The following is a 25,600-nucleotide window of genomic DNA, read 5'->3' on the forward strand; positions in this document are numbered from 1 at the left end:
ATGAATCGTAATATAAATATCTGATAGGCAGGATGTATTTTCATTCACTGGACCAAATTTGGCACACATACCCAATATGCCTAAATTTGAATACTGATGGGGTTGGGAGGGATTGATTTTGTCATTTGGGAGTTGTAGTTGCTGGGATTTATAGTTCACCTACAATCAAAGAGCATTCTGAACTCCACCAGTGGTGGAATTGAACCAAACTTTGCACACAGAACTCCCACGACCAATAGAAAATACTTGAAGGGTTTGGTGGACATTGACCTTGAGTTTTGGAGTTGTAGTTCAACTATATCCAGAGAGCACTGTGGACTCAAACAATGATGGATCTGGACCAAACTTGGCACAAATACTCAATATGCCCAAATGGAGTTTGGTGAAAATAGACCTTGACATTTGGGAGTTGTAGTTTCTGGGATTTATAGTTCACCTACAATCAAAGAGCATTCTGAACTCCATCAATGGTGGAATTGAACCAAACTTGATACACAGAACTCCCATGACCAACAGAAAATCCTGGAAGGATTTGGTGTGCATTGGCCTTGAGTTTTGGAGTTGTAGTTCGCCTACATCCAGAGAGCACTGTGTACTCAAACAATGATAGATCTGGACCAAACTTGGTATGAATACTCAATATGCCCAAATGTGAAAAATGGTGGATTTTGTGGGAAATAGACCTTGATATTTGGGAGTTTTTGTTGTTGGGATTTATAGTTCACCTACAATCAAAGAGCATTCTGAACTCCATCAACAATGGAATTGAATTAATCTTGGCACACAGAACTCCCATGACCAACAGAAAATGCTGGAAGAGATTGGTGGATATTGAACTTGAGTTTTGGAGTTGTAGTTCATCTACATCCAGAGAGTACTGTGGACTCAAACTATGACCAAACTCGACCAGACTTGGCATGAATACCCAATATGTCCAAATGTGAACACTGGTGGAGTTTGGGAAAAATAGATCTTGATATTTGGGAGTTGTAGTTGCTGGGATTTATAGTTCACCTACAATCAAAGAGCACTCTGAAACCAGTCCACAATGGATCTGCACTAAACTTGGCACACTCTCTACTATCTACATGGTAGGCAGTGTGGGGTGGGGGTGAATACTGGTGGGTTGGGGGTCGCTTTTGAATTCTGGGAGTTGTAGTTCACCAACACCAAAAGGACGAGAAGAACAGGGGGAAGAGTTCTTCAGCCTTCTCTACCAAAATATGTGTTTCCTTATTGTCTTTGGCAACTCCACAAACCTCCCTCAGGACTCCCCCAAGGGTCCTGACCCCCAGGTTGAGAAACACTGACTTATAATATCCCCATGGGTGCAAGACTTACAATAGCTTGCTATTTGAAAACATTCTCTCTTTTCAAAAGGGTAATTGTAGCTCTGTGCAAAACATCACCTGCAGCGAAGGAAGCATCACTGATAACCCCCAACTGCACTTCTATCAACTGGTCTATGGGATGAGCATCATCGGCATGATTATCCTCAGCTTCATCAAAGGCTTTGTGTTTACAAAGACAACACTACGAGCTTCATCGAATCTACACAACACTGTCTTTTACAAGGTATACCAAATCTTTAGTCTGTTGCAACATATTTGGACAGAAAGTGTTAAGCAAGCTGGGTTTTGTACAAGTAATCTGTTGGCGTCAGAAGGTTGCAAAGCTAATTGTTGACCCTGTAATTACGAATGCCACTTTCCAACTTCCAATGTAGTTTGGCCCCGACCCCCAGATTGAGAAATGCTGACCTAGAGGAATGTAAGAAACTGGCATGGAGGCGACCTCCAACCAATGCTTTGCAGTTTAGTCTCCGAGTCTCCACTTTTGTTCTAACCACAAGGAGCTGGTCATGCAGTCTGACCATTTGGAGATCATGCTGGTAGATCATCTGAGTTTCCAGTCTTTTTGTTTTCCCAGAGCAGATATTTATACTTTAAGGAGATGTTTACTTCCATTATTGTGATTCCACTGTGGCAAGTCTCCTGTGTTCAAAGTCATGGCTGTAATGAGAAGGAAACACAAAACCCATGGTTTTCCTTTAAAGGCTGTTTTGCAAGCAACCCTTTCCAGTTAGTTATCAAACAAAAACAACTCCACGTTGCTGTATGTTATGCCACCACTCGGATTAAACCAGAGTCGTACCTCTGCCATACAAGCAAGTCACTGCTGCAAAAGACATCTCTGCCTTCTTATTTTGTCATTGCTCTTGTTGTTCTTAGCACTTTCTCTGCCCCCTTTGATCCACAGATCTTACAGAGCCCTATGAGTTTCTTCGACACGACTCCCACTGGCAGAGTAATGAACCGTTTTTCAAAGGATATGGACGAACTGGATGTGAGGCTTCCCTTTAATGCTGAGAATTTTCTGCAGCAGTTTTTCATGGTGCTCTCGGTTGTCACCATCGTTGCCATTGTGTTTCCTTACCTCCTAATTGTGGTGGCTGTCCTAACTGTGGTTTTCATCCTGCTTTTCCAGTAAGTCCTTAAATTAAATTCTGATGGTCAGTACAAAATAAATAAACAAAATACCATATATACTCGAGTATAAGCTGCGTTTTTCAGCCCTCTTTTTAGGCTGAAAATGTTGCACTCCAGAACAGGAAATAGCCCCTCTGACTATAAACACACCACACATTGAGTGAAGGAACAATCCTTTTTATTCAAGCTTAGAAATAAATGCTTGTTAAGGTAGATAAGATTCCAAAAAGCAATAAGGCATTCAAAGGCAGCAAGATAAAACAGTGTCCAAATGTAGCAATCAAAAGCAATGTCCAAGAAGCATGAAAATATAATCCAAGGCAATGTTTATCCAGACAGGAATCAAACAAAAAGCAAGAACAGACCAGATTCTGCTAGTCACATTGAAAAGCTAGAAAAAAAAAACAAGATCACTCGAACAGGAATTCCATGAGGCTTGCACTTGGTTTCCAAGCAATGCCTGATCTGACAAGATTTCCTACAGGCAAACCTTAAATCCCAAAAACTGGTTTCGTTTTCCTCCAGTCTTTGACGTTAACTGACTAATTCTTTTGGATCTACGTAAACATTGGGCCTCTTGTCAATTCTGGCTAATCTCCAGCCGCTGACTCTGCTTGTCTGACTCCTCATTAACTTTACCAGGTGTCAGACTGTTTTCCAAACTAGAATCTGGAGAGCTCACAAGCGGAAAGAGTAAACCTTTCTCCCGAGGCCTGACAGAAACATTCTCATGAGAATCTGTCCTTTGCACCGAAGCCTCTCTGTCAGTGTCTGCATGAAACTCATTGACCAAAGTGTCTCCATCTTGCACCTCAGAATCAGCCCCAGCATCCCCCACATCAGAAGCAACAGGAGACAGATTTCCCTCCTCATTACTCACATCGGACACAGACACATCAGGAGACTGAAACACAGTCACAGGCTCAGGTTCAAGCACAGGCTCAGGTTCAATCGCAGGCTGAGTCCCAACAGAAAAAGCTCCCTTCAGCTTATACTCGAGTCAATGCTATTTATTATTTTACTCAAATCAAATCATTTATTTCAGTCATTGACCAGCACAGGAAATAGAGTCACATTTTCATACAAACTTGGTATGTTTGGTACATTAAAAATATAAATATAACTACTCTGTTGTTATTATTATTATTATTATTATTATTTTACTTATTATTGTTATTACATTTATTTATTTATTTACGTCATTTATATGCTGCCCTTCTCATCCCAAAGGGGACTTACAAGATCTATATATATACATACATACAATATATTAAATTATTAGCATAGGACAATATCAGTATTATATATTACTATATTGTATTACACCATTATATTGTAAGATTATTTGTAATATTACATGTAATATAAAATATATAAGTATAATATTGTATTATTATTAATATCATATTGTATTACATTATAATATAGTAAATATTATATATATATACAATATATTATATTAGTAAAGCACAGGAGACAAGATGGAACTGTCTTCAACATTTTTTTACTCTATTATTATTACATTTACATTACTTTATTCTATTATTATTTTCATGACATGTATTATTTTACTCTATTTTACTCTTCCCTTAGCGATAGAGTTCAATTATTTGGGGAATTTAGAAAATGCAATGTTGGTTTTGAAAGGGATACACCTGCACACTCAACCCTGTTTTGTTGCAGGATTTTTCAGAACACTATCCGAGAACTGAAACGAGTGGAAAACGCCAGCAGGTCCCCGTGGTTTTCTCTGATCACCTCATCTATCCAAGGCCTTAGTACAATCCATGCCTACAATAAGGTGGAAGACTATATGAGTCGGTGAGTTGCCTCACTCAGAGGTCAGCTTTTTCTGTGCCGGTCGCTTGGACAGAGATGGATAAAGCTGTGTTGTTGTTGTTCTTCCTTTGACTACCAATCTTGTCGATTTTGCACCTGCAGATGCATCGATGAAGCCACTCGGTTATTGTGCTACATAAGCAGTTGAGATCCTGCGGCTTTTCATTTACAGGAAGCGACGAGCCACAGGGAAGCTCTAGGGTTGAGCCATGGCTTCCTCAGAATTGTCTCAAAGAGATTGTTATGTCTGCAGGTGTATGATATTCCCACAGGAGCTCTTTATATCTCTTTTTCCAAGCTCGTTTTTTTCCTCATATTTCTTGAAAAGTGGAAGAATTCAGCTTGTCTGTCAATCTTTTTGGCACCCAGAATCTAGCTGGAAACTCTGATGTGTGCAATGATAACATTATTGTTGTGCTTTAACAGTCATGGCAACATCTTATAGAAGTTCTAGGATTTGTAGTTTAGGGAGGATTACTTAAAAGCTCTAGTGTAGCGTTACTCAACCTGGGGGTTGGGACCCCTGGGGGGTTGTGAGGGGATGTCAGAAGGGTCACCAAAGACTATCAGAAAGCACAATATTTTTGGTTGGTCATGGGAGTTCTGAGTGGGAAGTTTGGCCCAATTCTATCATTGGTGGGTTTCAGAATTCTCTTTGGTTGTAGGTGAACTATAAATCACAGCAACTACTACTCTCGAATGCCAAGGTCTATTTACCTCAAACTCCCCCAGTGTTCCTCCAGCAAAGGGTCACCGCCTTGTTGTGGCGCTGGAGCTTGAGCACCTCAATGATGTCATGAGCGAAACCGTGAAGGGCCACCCAAGACGGGACGGTCGTGGCAGAGAGGTCAGACCAAGCGTGATCCCTGGGGAAGGCAACGGCAAACCACCCCAGTATCCTTGCCAAGAAAACTAAATGGACCAGTACAACCAGAGATATGTCGGTATGCCATTGGAAGATGGGACTCCCAGGTCGGAAGATGGCCAAAATGCTACTGGGGAGGAGCAGAGGATAAGTTCAACTAGCCCCAGATGTGATGACGCAGCTAGCTCAAAGCCGAAAGGAAGGCTAGCGGCCGACGGTACTGGAGGTGAACGACGAATCCGATGCTCTAAAGATCAACACACCATAGGAACCTGGAATGTAAGATCTATGAGCCAGGGCAAATTGGATGTTGTTATTGGTGAGATGTCAAGACTAAAGATAGACATTCTGGGGGTCAGCGAACTGAAATGGACTGGAATGGGCCACTTCACATCAGATGACCACCAGATCTACTACTGCGGACAAGAGGAACATCGAAGAAATGGAGTAGCCTTCATAATTAATAAGAAATTCGCTAAAGCAGTGCTTGGATACAACCCAAAAAATGACAGAATGATCTCAATTCGAGTGCAAGGAAAGCCTTTCAACATTACAGTGATCCAAATATACGCCCCAACCACAGCTGCTGAAGAAGCAGAAGTAGATCAGTTCTATGAGGATCTGCAGGAACTACTGGATAATACACCAAAAAGAGACATTATTTTCATTACAGGAGACTGGAATGCCAAGGTGGGAAGTCAAATGACAACTGGGATCACAGGCAAGCATGGTCTGGGAGAACAAAATGAAGCGGGACGCAGGCTGATAGAATTCTGCCAGGAAAACTCGCTGTGTATAACAAACACTCTCTTCCAACAACCTAAAAGACGGCTTTATACATGGACTTCACCAGACGGTCAGCACCGAAATCAGATTGACTACATCCTTTGCAGCCAAAGGTGGCGGACATCCATCCAGTCGGTGAAAACAAGACCTGGGGCTGACTGTAGCTCAGATCACGAACTCCTTATTGCTCAATTTAGAATAAAACTAAAGAGATCAGGGAAAATACACAGACCAGTTAGATATGATCTCACTAACATTCTTAGCGAATATACAGTGGAAGTGAAGAACAGATTTGAAGGGCTAGATTTAGTAAACAGAGTCCCAGAAGAACTATGGACAGAAGTCCGCGACATTGTTCAGGAGGCGGCAACAAAGTACGTCCCAAAGAAAAAGAAAACCAAGAAGGCAAAATGGTTGTCTGCTGAGACACTGGAAGTAGCCCAAGAAAGGAGGAAAGCAAAAGGAAACAGGGATAAGGGGAGATATACCCAGTTAAATGCGCAATTCCAGAGGTTAGCCAGAAGAGACAAGGAACTATTTTTAAACAAGCAATGCATGGAAGTGGAAGAAGACAACAGAATAGGAAGGACAAGAGACCTCTTCCAGAAAATTAGAAACATTGGAGGTAAATTTCAGGCAAAAATTGGTATGATAAGAAACAAAGATGGCAGGGACCTAACAGAAGCTGAAGAGATCAAGAGAAGGTGGCGAGATTATACAGAAGATCTGTATAGGAAGGATAACAATATCGAGGATAGCTTTGACGGTGTGGTGAATGAATTAGAACCAGACATCCTGAGGAGTGAGGTTGAATGGGCCTTAAGAAGCATTGCTAACAACAAGGCAGCAGGAGACGACGGGATCCCAGCTGAACTGTTTAAAATCTTAAAAGATGATGCTGTCAAGGTGATGCATGCCATATGCCAGCAAATATGGAAAACACAAGAATGGCCATCAGACTGGAAAAAATCAACTTACATCCCCATACCAAAAAAGGGAAATGCGAAAGACTGCTCCAACTTCCGTACAGTGGCCCTTATTTCTCATGCCAGTAAGGTAATGCTCAAGATCCTGCAAGGAAGACTCCAGCAATACATGGAGCGAGAGTTGCCAGATGTTCAAGCTGGGTTTAGAAAAGGCAGAGGAACCAGAGACCAGATTGCCAATATCCGCTGGATAATGGAGAAAGGCAGGGAGTTTCAGAAAAACATCTACTTCTGCTTCATTGACTATTCTAAAGCCTTTGACTGTGTGGATCATAATAAATTGTGGCAAGTTCTTGGTGGGATGGGCATACCAAGCCACCTTGTCTCTCTCCTGAGGAATCTGTACAAGGACCAAGTAGCAACAGTCAGAACTGACCACGGAACAACAGACTGGTTCAAGATTGGGAAAGGCGTACGGCAAGGCTGCATCCTCTCACCCAACCTTTTTAACTTGTATGCAGAACACATCATGCGATGTGCGGGGCTGGATGAATGCAAAGCTGGTGTGAAAATTGCTGGAAGAAACATTAACAACCTCAGATATGCAGATGACACCACTCTGATGGCCGAAAGCGAGGAGGAGCTGAGGAGCCTTCTAATCAAGGTGAAAGAAGAAAGCGCAAAAGCTGGGTTGCAGCTGAACGTCAAAAAAACCAAGATTATGGCAACAAGAATGATTGACAACTGGAAAATAGAGGGAGAAAATGTGGAGGCCGTGACAGACTTTGTATTTCTAGGCGCAAAGATGACTGCAGATGCAGACTGTGGCCAGGAAATCAGAAGACGCTTACTTCTTGGGAGGAGAGCAATGTCCAGTCTCGATAAAATAGTAAAGAGTAGAGACATCAGACTGGCAACAAAGATCCGCCTAGTCCAAGCCATGGTATTCCCTGTAGTAACATACGGATGTGAGAGCTGGACCATAGGGAAGGCTGAGCGAAGGAAGATCGATGCTTTTGAGCTGTGGTGCTGGAGGAAAGTGCTGAGAGTGCCTTGGACTGCGAGAAGATCCAACCAGTCCATCCTCCAGGAAATAAAGCCATACTGCTCACTGGAAGGAAGGATACTAGAGACAAAGTTGAAGTACTTTGGCCACATCATGAGGAGACAGCAAAGCCTAGAGAAAACAATTATGCTGGGGAAAGTGGAAGGCAAAAGGAAGAGGGGCCGACCTAGGGCAAGATGGATGGATGGCATCCTTGAAGCGACTGGACTGACCTTGAAAGAGCTGGGGGTGGTGACGGCCGACAGGGAGCTCTGGCGTGGGCTGGTCCACGAGGTCACGAAGAGTCGGAGACGACTGAACGAATGAACAACAACCCCCAGTGTTCACATTTGGGCATATTGAATATTCGGGCCAAGTTTGGTCCTGATTCATCATTTTTTGAGTCCACAGTGCTCTCTAGATGTAGGTGAACTACAACTCCAAAACCAAAGGACACTGCCCACCAAACTCTTCTAGTATTTTCTGTTGGTCATGGGGGAACTGTGTGCCACGTTTGGTTCAATTCCATTGTTGGTGGAGTTAAGAATGCTCTTTGATTGTAAGTTAACTATAAATCCCAGCAACGACAACTCCCAAATATCAAGTCTATTTTCCTCAAACATTTGGGCATATTGAGTATTTATGCCAAGTTTGGTCCAGATTCACCATTGTTTGAGTCCACAGTGCTCTCTGGATGTAGGTGAACTACAACTTCAAAACTCAAGGTCAATGCCCACCAAACCATTTCTGTATTTTTTCTTGGTCATGGGAGTTCTGTGTGCCAAGTTTGGTTCAATTGCATCATTAGTGGAGTTCAGAATGCTCTTTGATTGTAGGTGAACTATATATCCCAGCAACTACAATTCCCAAATGACAAAATCAATCCCCCTCAACGCCACCAGTATTCGAATTTGGGTATATCGAGTATTTATGCCAAATTTGGTCAAGTGAATTTATGCCAAATTTGGTCAAGTGAATGAAAATACATCCTGCCTATCAGATATTTACATTACGATTCATAACAATAGCAAAATTACAGTTCTGAAATAGCAACAAAAATAATGTTATGGTTGGGGGTCACCACAACATGAGGAACTGTGTTAAGGGGTCGTGACATTAGGAAGGTTGAGAAACACTGCTCTAGTCTTTTAGTAAACTACAAACGCCAGGATTCCAACCATGACAAGCAAAACAAAATGATAGTGCTATTGCCACATTGTGTGGAAGGGTCTTTGATGCCAGCATAATGTATTTTTTCCCTGAAACAATCCAGAAAAAGGAGAACTTGGTCCTTTTATAGTTAAATAGGCTTGCAACATGTTCAGACATCAAAGGTGGAGGCCTGCAGGAGTTTTTAATAACCTCAACCATATGTGGATTATTCAACCAGTCAAACATCTCTCATGCTCTCATGAAAAGAAAAGAAAAAACATATACCTATGGGAATATTAAAACAATTCATAATTTATCCTCCATAAAATCTACAATTTGAAATAACATGGTGAAGGAACAGTGAGAGATCCAATCCATCACACTGGTGGTTGTTGAACCTACTTGGGGTTTGAATGGAAACTTAAAGAGATCTGTCCAAGGTGCTGAATCTGATTGTAGCTACAATCTATCACCTTAGATGGGAGATTTCAATGTCAGGCTAAACCTTGGAGTGGATTGTCCTGATAGACAACATTGTAAACATAGTCATGAACTAATCTACCCTAATTTCAAATGTGCTTTCCATCCTAAAATTCAAGGTAATGTTGTGCTTGTCAATAGATCTGGGCAAAACAAATCAATCGCAAAGGAGGCTTCATTTGTCCATCTACATCAGTGGTTCTCAACCTTCCTAATGTCGCGACTCCTTAATAGAGTTCCTCATGTTGCGGTGACCCCCAAGCATAACATTATTTTCGTTGCTACTTCATAACTATCATTTTGCTAGTGTTGTGAATTGTAATTTTAATATCTGATATACAGAATGTATTCTTGTTCCCTGGACGAAATTTGGCACAAATACGCCATACTCCAAATTTGAATATTGGTGGAGTTGGCAGGGGTGTGTGTGTGTGATTTTGTCATTTGGGAGTAGTAGTTGCTGGGATTTATAGTTCACTAACAGTCAAAGAGCATTCTGAACTCCACCAAGGATAGAATTGAATCAAACTTGGCACACAGCATGACCAACAGAAAATACTGGAAGTGTTCTGTGGGCATTGACCTTGAGTTGTAGTTCACCTACATCCAGAGAGCACTGTGGACTCAAACAATGATGGATCTGGACCAAACTTGGCACAGATACTCAAAATGCCCACATGTGAACACTGGTGGAGTTTGGGGAAAATAGACCTTGACATTTAGGAATTGTAGTTGCTGGGATTTGTAGTTCACCTACACTCAAAGAGCATTCTGAACCACACCAACGGTAGAACTGGGCCAAACTTCCCACACAGAACCCCCATGGCCAACATAAAATACTATGTTTTCCGATGGTCTTTGGTGACCCCTCTGACACTCCCTCATGACCCTCACAGGGGTCCCGACCCACAGGTTGAGAAACACTGACCTACATGGTGAAACAACAGCTGATATCTCGTTTCTATCACCCTTTTTATCGGGGAACTGAATGAACTTTTTTTTTTCCGCATCAGGAGCGACTTGAGAAACTTCAAGTTGCTTCTGGTGTGAAAGAATTGGCCGTCTGCAAGGATGTTGCACAGGGGACACCCGGGTGTTTTGATGTTTTACCATCCTTGTGGGATGCTTCTCTCATGTCCCCGCATAGGGAGCTAAAGCTGACAAAGGGAGCTTATCCGCACTCTCCCCAGATTCGAACCTCCAACCTGTCGGTCTTCAGTCCTGCCGACACAAGGGATTAACCCATTGTGCCACCGGATCTCCTGAGTGAACTGGATGGAAGTGGCGAGAACTGGGGCTTCAGGCATTAACATGCAACCGTGATACATTTCTCATCCATTCCCTAGTCAGATAACAAGCCCGGTCTTTGCACGCTCAAATTGACTTGAAACAACTACTGACAACTTTCATCTTTGCTTTTCTATTTCAGCTTTAAGATGTTGAATGATGAAAACTCCGGCCATTTCATACTTTTTAACTGTGCCTTAAGGTGGTTTGCAGTGAGGACAGATATCCTTATGAATGCCATGACTTTGATCGTCTCCCTCTTTGTTGTGCTCAGCCCGCCTTCCATCAGTGCTGCTGAAAAGGGCTTGGCTTTATCGTACATTATCCAGGTAAAGAATCAATGGTGAAAATCTTCCTTCTTTGACTTATATTTTGAACTCCTGAACTCAAACTCAAGGTGACTCTCCATCGGTCTAAAACAAGTGAACATGAAAATAAAGAAAAAGCTAGAATATTTAAATACAGTAGAGTCTCGCTTATCCAACATAAATGGGCCAGCAGAATGTTCCATTTGAAGCTGCTAGGACTTTAAGATCGTCCGGGGAAGCCCTGCTCTCGATCCTGCCTGTGTTACTAACATGTTTGGTGGGGACGAGAGACAGGACCTTTTCCGTGGTGGCCCCTCGGCTATGGAACACCATTCCTGGGGACATTAGATCAGCCCCCTCCCTTTTAGCATTCCTGAGGAAAGTTAAGACTTGGCTGTTTGAGCAAGCGTTTGATTCTTTTCCGAAATGGACGAGGAGATGGGACAATGTTTTTTATTAAGAGACGCAAATGATCTATGTTTTAATATTCTTGTTATGGTTTTATATGATGTGTTCATGTTTTTAAATGTTTTGTGGTGGTTTTGGGCATCAAATTGTTGCCATTGTAAACTGCCCTGAGTCACCTGAGGGCTGAGAAGGGCGGGATAGAAATACAATAAATAAATAATAAATAAATAAGTGAAAATGTTGGATAATAAGGAGGGATTAAAGAAAAGCCTATTAAGCATCAAATTACATTATGATTTTACAAATTAAGCACCAAAACATCATGTTTCACAACACATCGACAGAAAAAGCAGTTCCATACATGGTAATGTTAGGTAGTAATTACTGTATTTATGAACTTAGCACCAAAATATCGCAATGTATTGAAACAGGAGTGAATCTGAGTGGGAGGCAGACTGCGTTGGAAAATAAAGTACATTGGATGGGTGAAGGTTGGATAAGCGAGACTCTACTGTACAATGAAACTGATTATAACATTAATGCCACAACATAAAAGTATAGTTCCTAGATCCAGGGAAGTCATGCTCCCCATGCTCTATTCTGCCTTGGTTAGACCACACCTGGAATATTGTGTCCAATTCTGGGCACCACAATTCAAGAGAGATGTTGACAAGCTGGAATGTGTCCAGAGGAGGGTGACTAAAATGATCAAGGGTCTGGAAAACAAGCCCTATGAGGAGCAGCTTAAAGAGCTGGGAATTATTAGCCAGAAGAAGGGAAGGCTGAGAGGAGACATGATAGCCATGTATAAATACGTGAAAGGAAGTCACCGCGAGGAGGGAGCAAGCTTGTTTTCTGCTGCCCTGGAGACTAGGATGCGGAATAGTGGCTTCAAACTACAAGAGAGGAGATTCCATCTGAACATGAGGAAGAACTTCCTGACTGTGAGAGCCGTTCAGCAGTGGAACTCTCTGCCCCGGAGTGTGGTGGAGGCTCCTTCTTTGGAAGCTTTTAAACAGAGGCTGGATGGCCATCTGTCAGGGGTGCTTTGAATGCAATATTCCTGCTTCTTGGCAGAATGGGGTTGGACTGGATGGCCCATGAGGTCTCTTCCAACTCTAGGATTCTATGATTCTAACAGTATTAAAATCACAATGCTAATCTGTTTAAAACCCCTTCATCCTTATCCAGTCAAACTATTGAAAGATCACTTAAATAAAAAGGTTTGCCTACTGGCACAACAACAACAAGGAGGAGACCAATGTATATTTTCATGCTTTTGGAGCCAAAACTTAGAAGGCTCTCCCTTGCATTCTCACCAAATGGGTCCATGTGTCGCACCTCAGAATAGATTCACCTTGCTGAAATCACCAAAACTGCACACAGACTGAAGTCTTTGTAGTTTATTAAAAAGTAAAAGATGAAAAGTTTATAAAAGCAAGTAATGTCCCAAAGATCAATAAAACATAGCACTGTAAAGCAGGATTCCAAGAGGCACCAACGAAACAAAGAGAACATAACAAAACAACAACATAAAGAGAACATAACAACAAAATCCCAAGACCATGGACACAAGAACTACAAGATAATCCAGGCAAGCGAGCACAAGCTGCTTGATGTATTGTCAAAGGCTTTCATGGCCGGAAATTTGGGTTGTTGTAGGTTTTTCTGGGCTATATGGCCATGTTCTAGAGGCATTTTCTCCTGACATTTCGCCTGCATCTATGGCAAGCATCCTCAGAAGTAGTGAGGTCCTTGGTTGACCAAGCTGCTTGGTTGAGCGAGAAGTTGCTCTGACAAAGGTTTGTTTTCAAACACACTGCTTAAAACCCTTTGCAATACATGAAAGCATTTCTTTGGCCTCTGACCTCCTTCTTGTTGGCTATTCTCACACTCCTTTGAACTCTGAATTCCAAACGGTCAGCCCGATCTAAGATTCCCGTTTCATCAAGGTCAGGCTGCTTGTTAGTGTCAGCCGGGTGGCCTTCCTGGTTACTATCAGGCTGAGAACTGTCCTCCTTTTCTGAGTCAATTTGCACCTGGCTAGTTTCAGTATCAAAAACATCATTCCCAGCTGTGGGAAACTGAACGTGCACACCCTGTTCCTCATTGTCTACAATAGGAACATTTTGAACCTGATTGTGAACCTGAATCCCATCATCCTCGTCAGAGTGACTCTGAGACCCCATCTGAGTCACAACACTATCAGTCTGTGTCTGTGGTTCCAGCTGAGTCTTAACACCATGAGTTTAGGAAGACTGAAAGAGAGGCTTCCTCTTGAACCCCAGAACCCAGACAGTTTTGTATTGGAGAAGATGGACAGGTGGATGGCTTGCGTGGCATATAAATAGAGACACGTGGCAGTCAATCACCATGCAACTGTAATGCTTTAATAGGCCCTTCTTTTTCTATGTGCCAGCTGCTGCTTAGCTAATTTGCAAAGTGTGTCTGGTCGAGTGTCTTGCAATATAACCAGTTTTTCGAGTATTACATGGGGCTTGAAAAATTCTGTGCTGTCAATTTGGAAGGAGGCTCTTTGGAGACATGCACATTCGACGCACTTCGAAGAGGCTCGTGCATCATGTTGGTATTCCTTGGAGTTTACAGCTGAAGTAATAACTGTGAACTGGAGGCATCTGTTAGTAAACATACAACGTCTCTCTGGGGATTGTTGCTCCCTGGGGATCTTTGGCCAGGCCTGTCTCTGTGCATTTTGAAATGTGTCTTTCTCACACAGTTTAAAGGCATCTATCCATGGAGATCATGAATCTATGCAGAGTTTTAGGCCCAGTTTTCACCTGACTATGATTCATATAATAATAAATAATAATAAAACTTTATTTATATCCCGCTACCATCTCCCAAGGGACTCGGTGCAGCTTACATGAGGTCGAGCCCACAATACATATAATAAAGGTTAGCAAATATAAACATTAACAAGCCAATAGTGAAGGCTTGGAAGGTTGCTATTTCCAACAGATCCAGTCTATCTTACCTAGACTGGATCTCAATTCTCTCATCTGGTTTTCACCTCTTTCTTGTCTGGGTCAGAAGACACCCTCCCAGAATCCCAGAACGGCTTCCGCCCCTCCAGAGGAACCGTGGACATGATCTTCACTGCACGACAGCTCCAAGAAAAATGCAGAGAACAAAACCAACCTCTGTACATGGCATTCATCGACCTTGCAAAGGCATTCGACACAGTGAATCGCAGCGCTCTCTGGATCATCCTCCAAAAAATCGGGTGTCCTGACAAATTTGTGAACATCCTGCGGCTCCTCAATGATGACATGATGGCAACAGTCTTGGACAGCAGTGGCTCCCAAAGTGACCCATTTAAGCAGGCATGTAGCCGGGGGGGGGGGGCTCGGGGGGCTTCAGCCCCCCCCGAAATTCTCATGGTGGTTCGCGAAAAGGCCTTACTGGTGCATTATTTAAACTGTTATGTTTATTAATATCATGATTTGATCACCATTCTCAATATATCCCATATGTATGGGGGTATTGGGGTAATGATACAAAAGGTTTGCTAAGCTAGACCCTCTTTCACTCAGACTCAGCCCCCCCCGAAACTCAGCCCCCCCCGAAACCCCCCCTGAAAATTTTTTAGCCCCCCCCCCGAAATGAAATCCTGGCTACGGGCCTGCATTTAAGGTGGAATCAGGTGTCAAACAGGGATGTGTTATTGCCCCAACCTTATTTTCCATCTTCATTATTATGATATTTCACCTTGTTGATGGGAAGCTTCTAACCAGAGTGGAAATCACCTATTGGACAGATGGCAAGCTGTTTAACCTCACCAGACTGAAAGCCAAAACCAAGGTTACAACAACATCTGTTATAGAACTCTAATATGCTGATGACAACATCGTCTGTGCTCATTCAGAAGAAGACCGACAAGCCACTTTAAACACCTTCGCAGAAACATATGAGAAGCTCGGCCTGTCATTAAACATCAAAAAAGCAATGTGCTGTTCCAGCAGTCACCAGCCAATCCCTCTCCAATGCCAGAAATACAGCTTCATGGTGTAACATTAGAAAATGTTGACAATTTCTGCTACCTTGGCAGCCACCTCTCCACAAAAGTCAATATTGACACTGAAATACAACACCGCCTGAGCTCTGTGAGTGCAGCATTTTTCTGAATGAAGCAGAGAGTGTTTGAGGACCGGGACATCCGTAGGGAGACCAAGGTGCTTGTTTATAAAGCTATGGTCCTCCCAACCCTGCTATATGCCTGCAAGACGTGGACAGTCTAGGGACGTCACACGCAACTCCTGGAACGATTCCATCAGCGCTGCCTCCAAAAAATCCTGCAAATCTCTTGGGAAGACAAGTGAACAAATGTCAGCATGCTGGAAGAAGCAAAGCCCACTGCATTGAAGCAATGGTCCTCCACCATCAACTTCACTGGACTGGCCATGTTGTCCGGATGCCCGACCATCGTCAGTTGCTCTACTCCGTCAGTTGCTCTACTCCGAACTCAAGAATGGAAAATGGAATGTTGGAGGACAGGAAAAGAGATTTAAAGACAGGCTCAAAGCCAATCTTAAAAACTCTGGCACAGACACTGAGAACTGGAAGCCCCGGCCCTTGAGCACTCCAGTTAGTGGTCAGCTGTGGCCAGCAGTGCTGCAGAATCTGAGAAGCATGAATGGAAGGTGAAAGAGAGAAACGTGCCAAGAGGAAGGCATCTCAAGCCAATCCCGATGGTCCCCACCTTCCACCTGGAAACCGATGTCCTCACTGTAGGAGAAGATGCAGATCAAGAATAGTGCTCCACAATCACTTATGGACCCACCGCCAGGATACTACACTTGGACTACTCAGACTACGAGGGATCGCCTAAGTAAGTAAGTAGTAAGTAAGCTTAATTTTATTCGTATGTATCCAGTATGTTGCTGACAATAGATAATGATTCAGACTAACACATTTTGCATATATTTAAATCCAAAGGAAAAATAGTCAGGTGTCATCTGCATACAGGTGGCATAGCACCAAAACCTCCACCCAACTTTACCCAGAGGTTTCATGAAAATATTAAAATACACGAGGAATGAGATGAAGGCTTGAATGCCACAAGCGATGACATTGAACATTAATCTTTCAGCATGACCTTGAGTACCTCTCCAAGGAGGAAAGACCAAAGGAACTACAAATCCCGTTCTATGACGGTGGCAATAGACTTCCGCGACTCATGGTGGTGGAAGTTCTGAGATGCCCAGCAGAACCAACGAGAATATACTCCTCGCCTCCAGTTTCCCAGTATGATCAATCAACAAGGCAACCAAAGCAGCCTGATTCTGGGCACCACAATTCAAGAGAGATATTGACAAGCTGGAATGTGTTCAGAGGAGGGCGACTAAAATGATCAAGGGTCTGGAGAACAAGCCCTATGAGGAGCGGCTTAAGGAGCTGGGCTTAAGAAGAGAAGGCTGAGAGGAGATATGATAGCCATGTATAAATATGTGAGAGGAAGCCACAGGGAGGAGGGAGCAAGCTTGTTTTCTGCTTCCTTGGAGACTAGAACGCGGAACAATGGCTTCAAACTACAAGAGAGGAGATTCCATCTGAACACGAGGAAGAACTTCCTGACTGTGAGAGCTGTTCAGCAGTGGAACTCTCTTCACCGGAGTGTGGTGGAGGCTCCTTCTTTGGAAGCTTTTAAACAGTGGCTGGATGGCCATCTGTCAGGGGTGATTTGAATGCAATATTCCTGCTTCTTGGCAGAATGGGGTTGGACTGGATGGCCCATGAGGTCTCTTCCAACTCTTTGATTCTATGATTCTATGATTCCCATAACCAGAACTCAGTGGAATACAAAGAGCCATCTGTTATTGTTGTGAGATTAATGGTGTATCGCTCACATCGCTCTTGCAACTTACAAGTTAATACACAGAGGAAAGGCAGATTTTGCTTTAAAAAATGCCATATTTCCCCCTTAAGTGTGAGATGCTTTCAGAATGGTAAAATTATGGGTCCTTTTATTAGCACATTTTCCTAGAGGGATAAATATTTCCTCGGAGTTGGCAGAGAAGCCGGCAAAACACAGGCCCAGCAAGTCAAACTGTGAGCAATGTTTTTTCTAGGCCTGTATTTAGTCCTTCTCCACAGGCGGGTGTAATAGCTCTGAAATTGCCTCGGGGCTTTATCATTTGGAAGTCGTGGTTTCTGGGGCTGTGAGTCACTTTCTTCTCCTTAAAACTCTGCTTTTGGCTTCAAACATTTCCCTTCCCTCTGCAGAGCAGCCAGATCAATACACAGGGATGAAGGGTGGCGATTTGCTCCCTGAAGGAAGAATCAACCTTGCTTAACATTAGACTGAGGGAGGAAATTGGCTCAGGCAGCAGGTATTGGGAGGCAAGTGCGACAGCTTCCCAGCCATTCCCTTTGTTAGAGGACACTGTTTTGTATGTTGCATGCTTCCGACAAGTTTCCAGGCCCAATTGCCTATAAAGTCCTATACATTTTGGGTCCAGCCTATCCCAAGATTGCATTTCTTTCTACAAACTGGTGCGGGCTCTGAAATTCACAGGGGAGGCCCTCTTCTCAGTCCCAGTATCTTCTCAAGCGTGGTTAACAGGGATGAGAGAGAGGACCTATAAAGCCCTATACGCTTCAGGTCCAGTCTATCTTTGAGACTGCATCTCTTTTTACAAACTGGCGCAGGCTCTGAGATCGACAGGGGAGGCCCTCTTCTCAGTCCCAGCACCATCTCAAGTGTGCTTGGTGGGGTGAGAGAGGGGACCTATAGAGCCCTATACACTTCGGATCCAGGCTATCTTTGAAACTGCATCTCTTTCTACAAACCAGTGTCAGCTCTGAGCTCGACAGGGGAGGCCCTCTTCTCAGTCCCAGCATCGTCTCAAGCGCGGTTGGTGGGGATGAGAGAGAGGACCTATAAAGCCATGAACGCTTCAGGTCCAGCCTATCTTTGACACTATATCTCTTTTTACAAACTGGCACAGGCTCTGAGATCCACAGGGGAGGCCCTCTTCTCAGTCCCAACACCATCTCAAGCATGGTTGGTGGGGTGTGAGAGAGGACCTATAAAGCCCTATACGCTTCAGATGCAGCCTATCTTTGTGATTGCATCTCTTTCAACAAACCAGTGCAGGCTCCGAGATCTGCAGGGGAGGCCCTCTTCTCAGTCCCAGCACCGTCTCAAGCGCAGTTAGCAGGGATGAGAGAGAGGACCTATAAAACCCTAAACACTTCAGGTCCAGCCTATCTTTGAGATTGCATCTCTTTCTACAAACTGGCGCAGGCTCTGAGATCAACAGGGGAGGCCTTCTTCTCAGTCCCAGCACTGTCTCAAGCGTGGTTGGTGGGATGAGAGAGAGGACCTGTAAAGCCCTATACGCTTCAGGTGCAGCCTATCTTTGAGACTGCATCTCTTTCTACAAACCAGTGTCAGCTCTGAGATCGACAGGGGAGGCCCTCTTCTCAGTCCCAGCACCATCTCAAGTGTGGTTGGTGGGGATGAGAGAGAGGGCCTATAAAGCCCTATATGCTTCAGGTCCAGTCTACCTTTGAGATTGCATCTCTTTCTACAAACTGACACAGGCTCTGAGATCAACAGGGGAGGCCCTCTTCTCAGTCCCAGCACCGTTTCAAGAGTGGTTGATGGGGACGAGAGAGAAGGCCTATAAAGCCCTATACACTTCAGGTTCAACCTATCTTTGAGAGCGCATCTCTTTCTACAAACCAGTGTTGGCTCTGAGATCGACAGGGGAGGCCCTCCTCTCAGTCCCACCACTATCTCAAGCGCAGAGGTGGAGGAACCTTTTCCTTAGTGTAGCGTTGTAATAAAATACACCCTTGGGTCGAGCCAGCTTTAGGAGAAGATGAATCTTTGTTTTGTCCTTCACTTTAGGCAGCAAAATGCAACAGGCCAAGACCATCCACAGGACTGTCTTTGGAAAATGAATACATTGTGTGATTATTTCAACATTCTTTACATAACATGTAAAGAGGGAAGGAGGTATTTTATTTTGGCATCAAAACAGCTGCCTGTGAGATAGCCTTTTGCTATGTTCTGATGAAGTGACTCCGACAGGACTCTGAAAATGCTGGCAGGCTTCTTGACCCTCGATGGCCATTTTCATCTTTCAGAAATACATTCCCCTCCTCCTTGCTCCTGCTTCCTTCTCCATGGTTGTGTCCACATACGTCTTCTTGGATATCCATTCCACTCTTGTGCTTCTTGTTTCTGCTTCGGTATTTCTTCGCTCGACCGCTTCCCGCCCACACCTCTATGGGGAAGTCAACCTCACACTTTAAGAGCTATCAGCATGGATATCAATGTGTGAGTTTGCTAGGAGATGTGTGTGTGTGTTTGTTTTCCTCTCCTGTAGTGGTTGCACAGAAAATTAGATACACGCCGTAGGAGGAAAGGTAAAAGCCCACACAAGGGAGCAGAGGAGCGAGTGGGCACAGCTCGAAGCAGGTTGTGGTTTGCATTTGTAAACATGAAAGATGACTAAGAGAGACCATCCCTCGAGCCTCTTCTTCCCCGCAGCCCTCGAGTGGTGGGCAGATATTTCTCTCAGTCGGCTCCAATAAGCCAGTGTTTCTCTGACTAATATTTTAACTAAGTCTGCAACCATTTAGCTGGTATTTCCTCCAGCAACCATTTCTCCTCCGTCTTTCAAAGGATTTTACAAAAAACATTCATGTACCGCTTTTTCAGCACTAAAAAAATACTTTGAAGCAGCACGTCGGTAAGATAATGAAAAGACCGCTAAATCAATTAAAAGAAATGGTTGGATCTAGGCTTGGTTCAATACTAGACATGTCTATAGAGGAGTAAGCCCTCTGTTCAAGGAGATTTCCTTTCAGTGATGTGTACAATGGCAAACCTCTCTGAACAAACGTTGACGAGAAAACCAAGGAATAGGATTGCCATATGTCAACAACTTTTCAAAGACGCACAACATATACACTAGGCTTGGGCGGTTTCATTCGTTAATTTCGTAATTCGTTATTAATTCGTATTTAAATTAGCTTACGATCCAATATTGAGCCATGCAGGAATAGTGTGAGGAGTAAATTAGTTTCGAAACAATTTTTTCAATTTATTTCGTAATTATTTCGTAATTATTTTCGCATGTCTGGTACAAGTTTTATAGTTGTTGTTTGTTTTATCACACCAACAGTCAACAACAGAGGGAGAGGGAAGCTTCAGAAGTTTCCCCTGTCCCATTTGGAGGTTTTTTTAGCATATTGAGCAATTGCGTCCGCCATTAACAAATCGATTCGTAATTTTACGAAATTTTGTATATTTCGAAATTTTTAAAAGGAAAATTTCGGAATTATTAAAAAAAACGAAACGCAAGGGCCCCCTAAAAACAAAACGAGTTTAGAACCACATTTTTCCGTGGTTACCCAAGCCTAATATACACAAGTGTGTGAAGTATATTGGGGAAGGAGAAATGGAAGCCTATGGCCCAATTTCATGTGAGAGGAAGGAGGATGTAGTATGTACATATGCAGTGCTATGAAGTCGAGCAATACTGTGAAGTTTGAATTTTATTTATTATTTACTATATTTATATACCGCCCCTCTCAGCCCAGAGGCGACTCAGAGTGGTTCACAAATTGGCAACAATTCGATGCCTCAACAATTATAATGGGTAAAAACAATCAAGATATTCTGTTAAAAACAATAGCATATGATATAAAATATAAAAAAGTACAAAGCCTTAAAACATTATCGTGAGCATCTCCATGTCAAATCGTTATTCCGTTGCGTTATCAAGTAGTTCCATAATTTTGCCTCCACTTACTATTAAGTGGGGTACAGGGAGCATACTACTCCTCCATTGCGCCAGCTCCACTGGCTGCCAATTAGCTTCTGAGCACAATTCAAAGTGCTGGTGTTAACCTATAAATCCCTAAACGACTCCGGCCCAGTTTACCTGTCCGAACAGATTCTCCGCTATGAACCATCAAGATTGTTAAGATCATCTGGAGGGGCCCTGTTCTTGGTCCCACCAGCCTCGCAAGCGCACCTGGTGGGGACGAGGGACAGGGCCTTCTCGGAGGGGGCTCCCGGCTCTGGAACTCCCTCCCACTGGAGATTAGAACTGCCCCTTCTCTGCTGACTTTTAGAAAACAGGTGAAAACCTGGCTCTGGAAACTGGCATTTGACGAGTGAGTCAAAAACTCATGGCTATATGGATGGATGGTGATGAACAACGATTTTATTGTGATGACTTGGCCATTGTAATTATATGATTGTATTTTTGGTATTTTAATGTGTTAGTGTATTATGGAATGTGATGTTTTTAAACGATTGCTTGTGATATTATTGTTGGAAACCAGCCTGAGTCCCTCCACGGAGGTGAGAAGACCAGTATACAAAAGTTCTAAATAAATAAATAAATAAATATTATGGAGGATTTTCTGGTATTTCCACTGAGAGACTAAAGTCCTTTAGTGTTGAGCTGTTGATTTCTGTTTTTTTAAAAAAATTATTTACAGTATTTATATTTCACACTTCTCATCTCAAAGGGGACTCAGGGCGGATCACAATGCACACATACACAGCAAACATTCAATGCCATTTTTACACATACAAGATAGAGGCATTTTGGCATTTTCCAATTTCGGCGTCTGGAGGTTATGCTCGATTCCACCCACTGAGGGGTGCTGTTGCTTCATCCATTATGACACCAACTCATTTTGATTGTATTTCCTCCTTGTTCTTTGATCGCCAGCATTTTTGTGGTGTCATAACATACCTCCCCGCTTTAAGCAGTGCCTAATTTCTCTACTCACAGTTCAGGTGTTTTCGAACCTCTTAGGTGGACAGTAAGCTAGGCTTAACAATTGAGTGCTCAATCCGACTCAGGCTTTAAACTTGCCACTTTCCAGTCAGCAGTGATCTAGTGCTACTGGTGATAAACCAGCTGTGCTATAGCCCAGCTCTGATTGTTACCCAAAAAGTGTAGGTGGTAGCAACAGGGGGAGGGAAGCAAGAGGCTCAGAAGTCATGGAACAAGTGAGACATTGGAAAATAGGTTGCTCTTCCTTGCTGGAAGGAAAAATGCCTAATTGACTGTAGATGCCAAAGCCAACGAGACAACATCAGTCAGAAGGCCCTACCCACCACTTGTCTCCTTCTCCTCCTTCTCCTTCTCCTTCTCCTTCTCCTTCTCCTTCTCCTTCTCCTTCTCCTTCTCCTTCCCCCCCCCTCCTCCTCCTCCTCCTCCTCCTCCTCCTCCTCCTTCTCCTTCTCCTTCTCCATCAACATCCTGTCTTTTTCATAGCTAACACTTACAAAAAGTTTAACATCAACATCTGTTTATTCCTTTTTAGCTAAGTGGACTTCTCCAAGTATGTGTGAGAACAGGAACGGAGACAGAAGCCAAATTTACTTCTGTGGAGCAGATCACAGAATATATAACGGTGAGACGGACAGATAATCGAAATATCTTAACAATAACACAGTTCTGTACAGTATTGAAAAGCTACTTGGATAGTTGACTGCCAATGAACACCAGGTACTGTAGGCTGTACTTCAGACCAAGGAAATGATGAAATCACTTCTGAGAATTAATTGCCTAAGAACATCTCATGAAATTACACTATGGAACAAAATTTGAAAATATTTCTGTTCCTGGTTTGAAAGTATTATTTCCAGTTAAACTACTTGCCTTGAAAGTAGTTGTTTGACCCCAGAAACTTCATTTTTGTGGTTGCCACAAACTGTGTTGAATTGGGTTGTAGGTTTTTTCAGGCTATATGGCCATGTTCTAGAGGCATTTTCTCCTGACGTTTCACCTGCATCTATGGCAAGCATCCTCAGAGGTAGTGAGGTCTGTTGGAACTAGAAAAAAAGTGGTTATATATCTGTGGAATGACTCTTATCTGTTGGAGCTAGGTGTGAATGTTTCAACTGACCACCTTGATTAGCATTTGATTGCCTGGCAGTGCCTGGGGCAATCTTTTGTTGAGAGGTGATTAGGTGCCCCAGATTGTTTCCTCTCTGTTGTTGTGCTGTTCTAATTTTAGAGTTTTTTAAATACTGGTAGCCAGATTTTGTTCATTTTCATGGTTTTTTCCTTTCTGTTGAAATTGTCCACATGCTTGTGGATTTCAATGGCTTCTCTGTGTAGTCTGACATGGTGGTTGTGAGAGTGGTCCAGCATTTCTGTGTTCTATGTTGAATTGGTTTAGACTTGATGAGATAGTCATTGGAAAAACTGTAGCAAAATGTGCTATAGCGGGATGTTCCTCCTGCAAAGGCACAGTTTTTGCAGTTTAATAAACCTTTTCCATGTTTTTTTTAAAATGATAGAACCAATTTGGAAATTACATATATAGTTCAAGAACAAAAATCATGTTACATAGCGTTATCCTTTTCCTGCACTGATCAGAACGCCGCCATCCATCATTACAGCTAATGGTTCTTCAAAATACTGGAAATGTGTAGATTTTGGGGTGGGATGTGACAGATCTTGCCCCAGGTTATGAAAAATCTACTTTCACAATTATTGCAAACTCAGGTATTCTCTAAAGCAGTGGTCCTCAAACTGTGGGTCCCCCAGATGTTTTGGCCTTCAACTCCCAGAAATCCGAACAGCTGGTAAACTGGCTGGAATTTCTGGAAGTTGTAGGAGCTTCACACTAGTTAGTTAGCATCATTGGAAGGTCTACAAGTTACTCAACTAGGGTTTAGAGTAGTGGTCCTCAACCAGTGGTCCACAGGTTGAGGACCACTGCTCTAAACCCTAGTTGAGTAACTTGTAGACCTTCCAATGATGCTAACTTAACTAGTGTGAAGCTCCTATGATGTCTCAACATTATCTGTACCGACTAGACCGGGACTGTGATGCAGCTGGCTGGGAGTCAGCTGCATTAAGATCACTACTGACTGAAAGGTCATGAGTTTGAAGCCAGCCCGGATCAGACTAAGTCTGACCAATTTGTGTAGCTTGCTGTCAACCTTTGCAGCCCAAAAGACAGTTGTATCTGTCAAGTAGGAAATTTAGGTACCACCTATGCAGGGAAGCTAAATTAACTAATTTATGATGCCATAAAAATCTCCAGCAAGCCTGCAAAGAATGAGGAAGTACTTCTTCAGTGTCACAAATGCACGGTGAGGTGGTCAGAATACCCTCATGAAAAGTTAAATTGCCTCTGAGACTGTCTATATATGTTGTGTGTCTATGGCATTGAATGTTTGCCATGTATATGTACATTGTAATCCACCCTGAGTCCCCTGCAGGGTGAGAAGGGCGGAATATAAATACTGTAAGTAAGTAAGTAAGTAAATGATCTGATGGGAACTAGCAGTTCAATCAGATCCAGAAAGCCACATGTTCTCCAGCTTGCCTCTTAGTGATGCAACCAGTATGAATACTTGCTTTAATGGTCCAGGATAGATATGTTCAAAAGCACTTTGTCCAAAATCCCTGCTACAGGAAGATTAATGCGATTCCCCACATCTCTCTCTGTTTCTTTCAGCAATGTGTTCCTGAGGTCAAAGAGGGTACAATGGTCATGGTTCCTCCTGCAGAATGGCCGGACAAAGGTGAAATCGTGTTTAAGAACTACCAGATGAGATACCGAGAGAACAGCCCCATTGTGCTTCATGGCATAAATGTGACAATCCATGGCAAAGAAAAGATTGGGATTGTTGGCCGCACTGGCTCTGGTAGGATGTTTGCTTATGTTCTGCCAATCACTGTGTTTCATAACTGGAGGAACTGTGGTTCTTGTGCATCACGCACATCCCACCCTCCATTGCACTCATGTTGTTGGATGTATTGGTATGGGTTTACATGTGGAACATGATTGTGACAAGAGGGTTCCATGCTTGAAATGGCCGTTTCGACTCTTTCAGGGAAGTCATCTTTGGGGTCTGCCCTATTCCGACTAGTGGAACCAACTGCTGGTACCATTCTCATTGATGGTGTCGATATCTGCACTATCAGCCTGGAATCGCTGCGGACGAAGCTGTCGGTGATTCCTCAAGATCCTGTTCTGTTTGTAGGTACAGTAAGGTA

At 43.1% G+C, this 25,600-nt stretch overlaps 1 protein-coding gene across 3 annotated transcripts in view; it reads left to right on the top strand.

Annotated features, from left to right (window-relative positions):
- Positions 1 to 25,600, top strand: part of LOC132782953 (ATP-binding cassette sub-family C member 12-like) — a 116,259-nt gene that overhangs the window by 76,016 nt on the left and 14,643 nt on the right. Inside the window, exons 21-27 of one of the 3 annotated variants that reach the window (XR_009632122.2) lie at positions 1,381 to 1,575; positions 2,260 to 2,486; positions 4,173 to 4,310; positions 11,012 to 11,198; positions 22,908 to 22,997; positions 25,059 to 25,248; positions 25,438 to 25,583. Coding sequence is in view for 2 of the 3 variants with exons in the window: in XM_060787954.2 (XP_060643937.2) it covers positions 1,381 to 1,575; positions 2,260 to 2,486; positions 4,173 to 4,310; positions 11,012 to 11,198; positions 22,908 to 22,997; positions 25,059 to 25,248; positions 25,438 to 25,597 (1,187 nt within the window). In the remaining variant the exon portion in view is untranslated. Of the gene's footprint in view, positions 1 to 1,380; positions 1,576 to 2,259; positions 2,487 to 4,172; positions 4,311 to 11,011; positions 11,199 to 22,907; positions 22,998 to 25,058; positions 25,249 to 25,437; positions 25,598 to 25,600 lie in introns of all 3 variants that reach the window. The other 2 variants (XM_060787954.2, XM_060787955.2) reach the window with 2 other exon arrangements.

The sequence above is a fragment of the Anolis sagrei genome, chromosome 8 (assembly GCF_037176765.1).
Source record: "Anolis sagrei isolate rAnoSag1 chromosome 8, rAnoSag1.mat, whole genome shotgun sequence".
NCBI lineage: Eukaryota > Metazoa > Chordata > Lepidosauria > Squamata > Dactyloidae > Anolis > Anolis sagrei.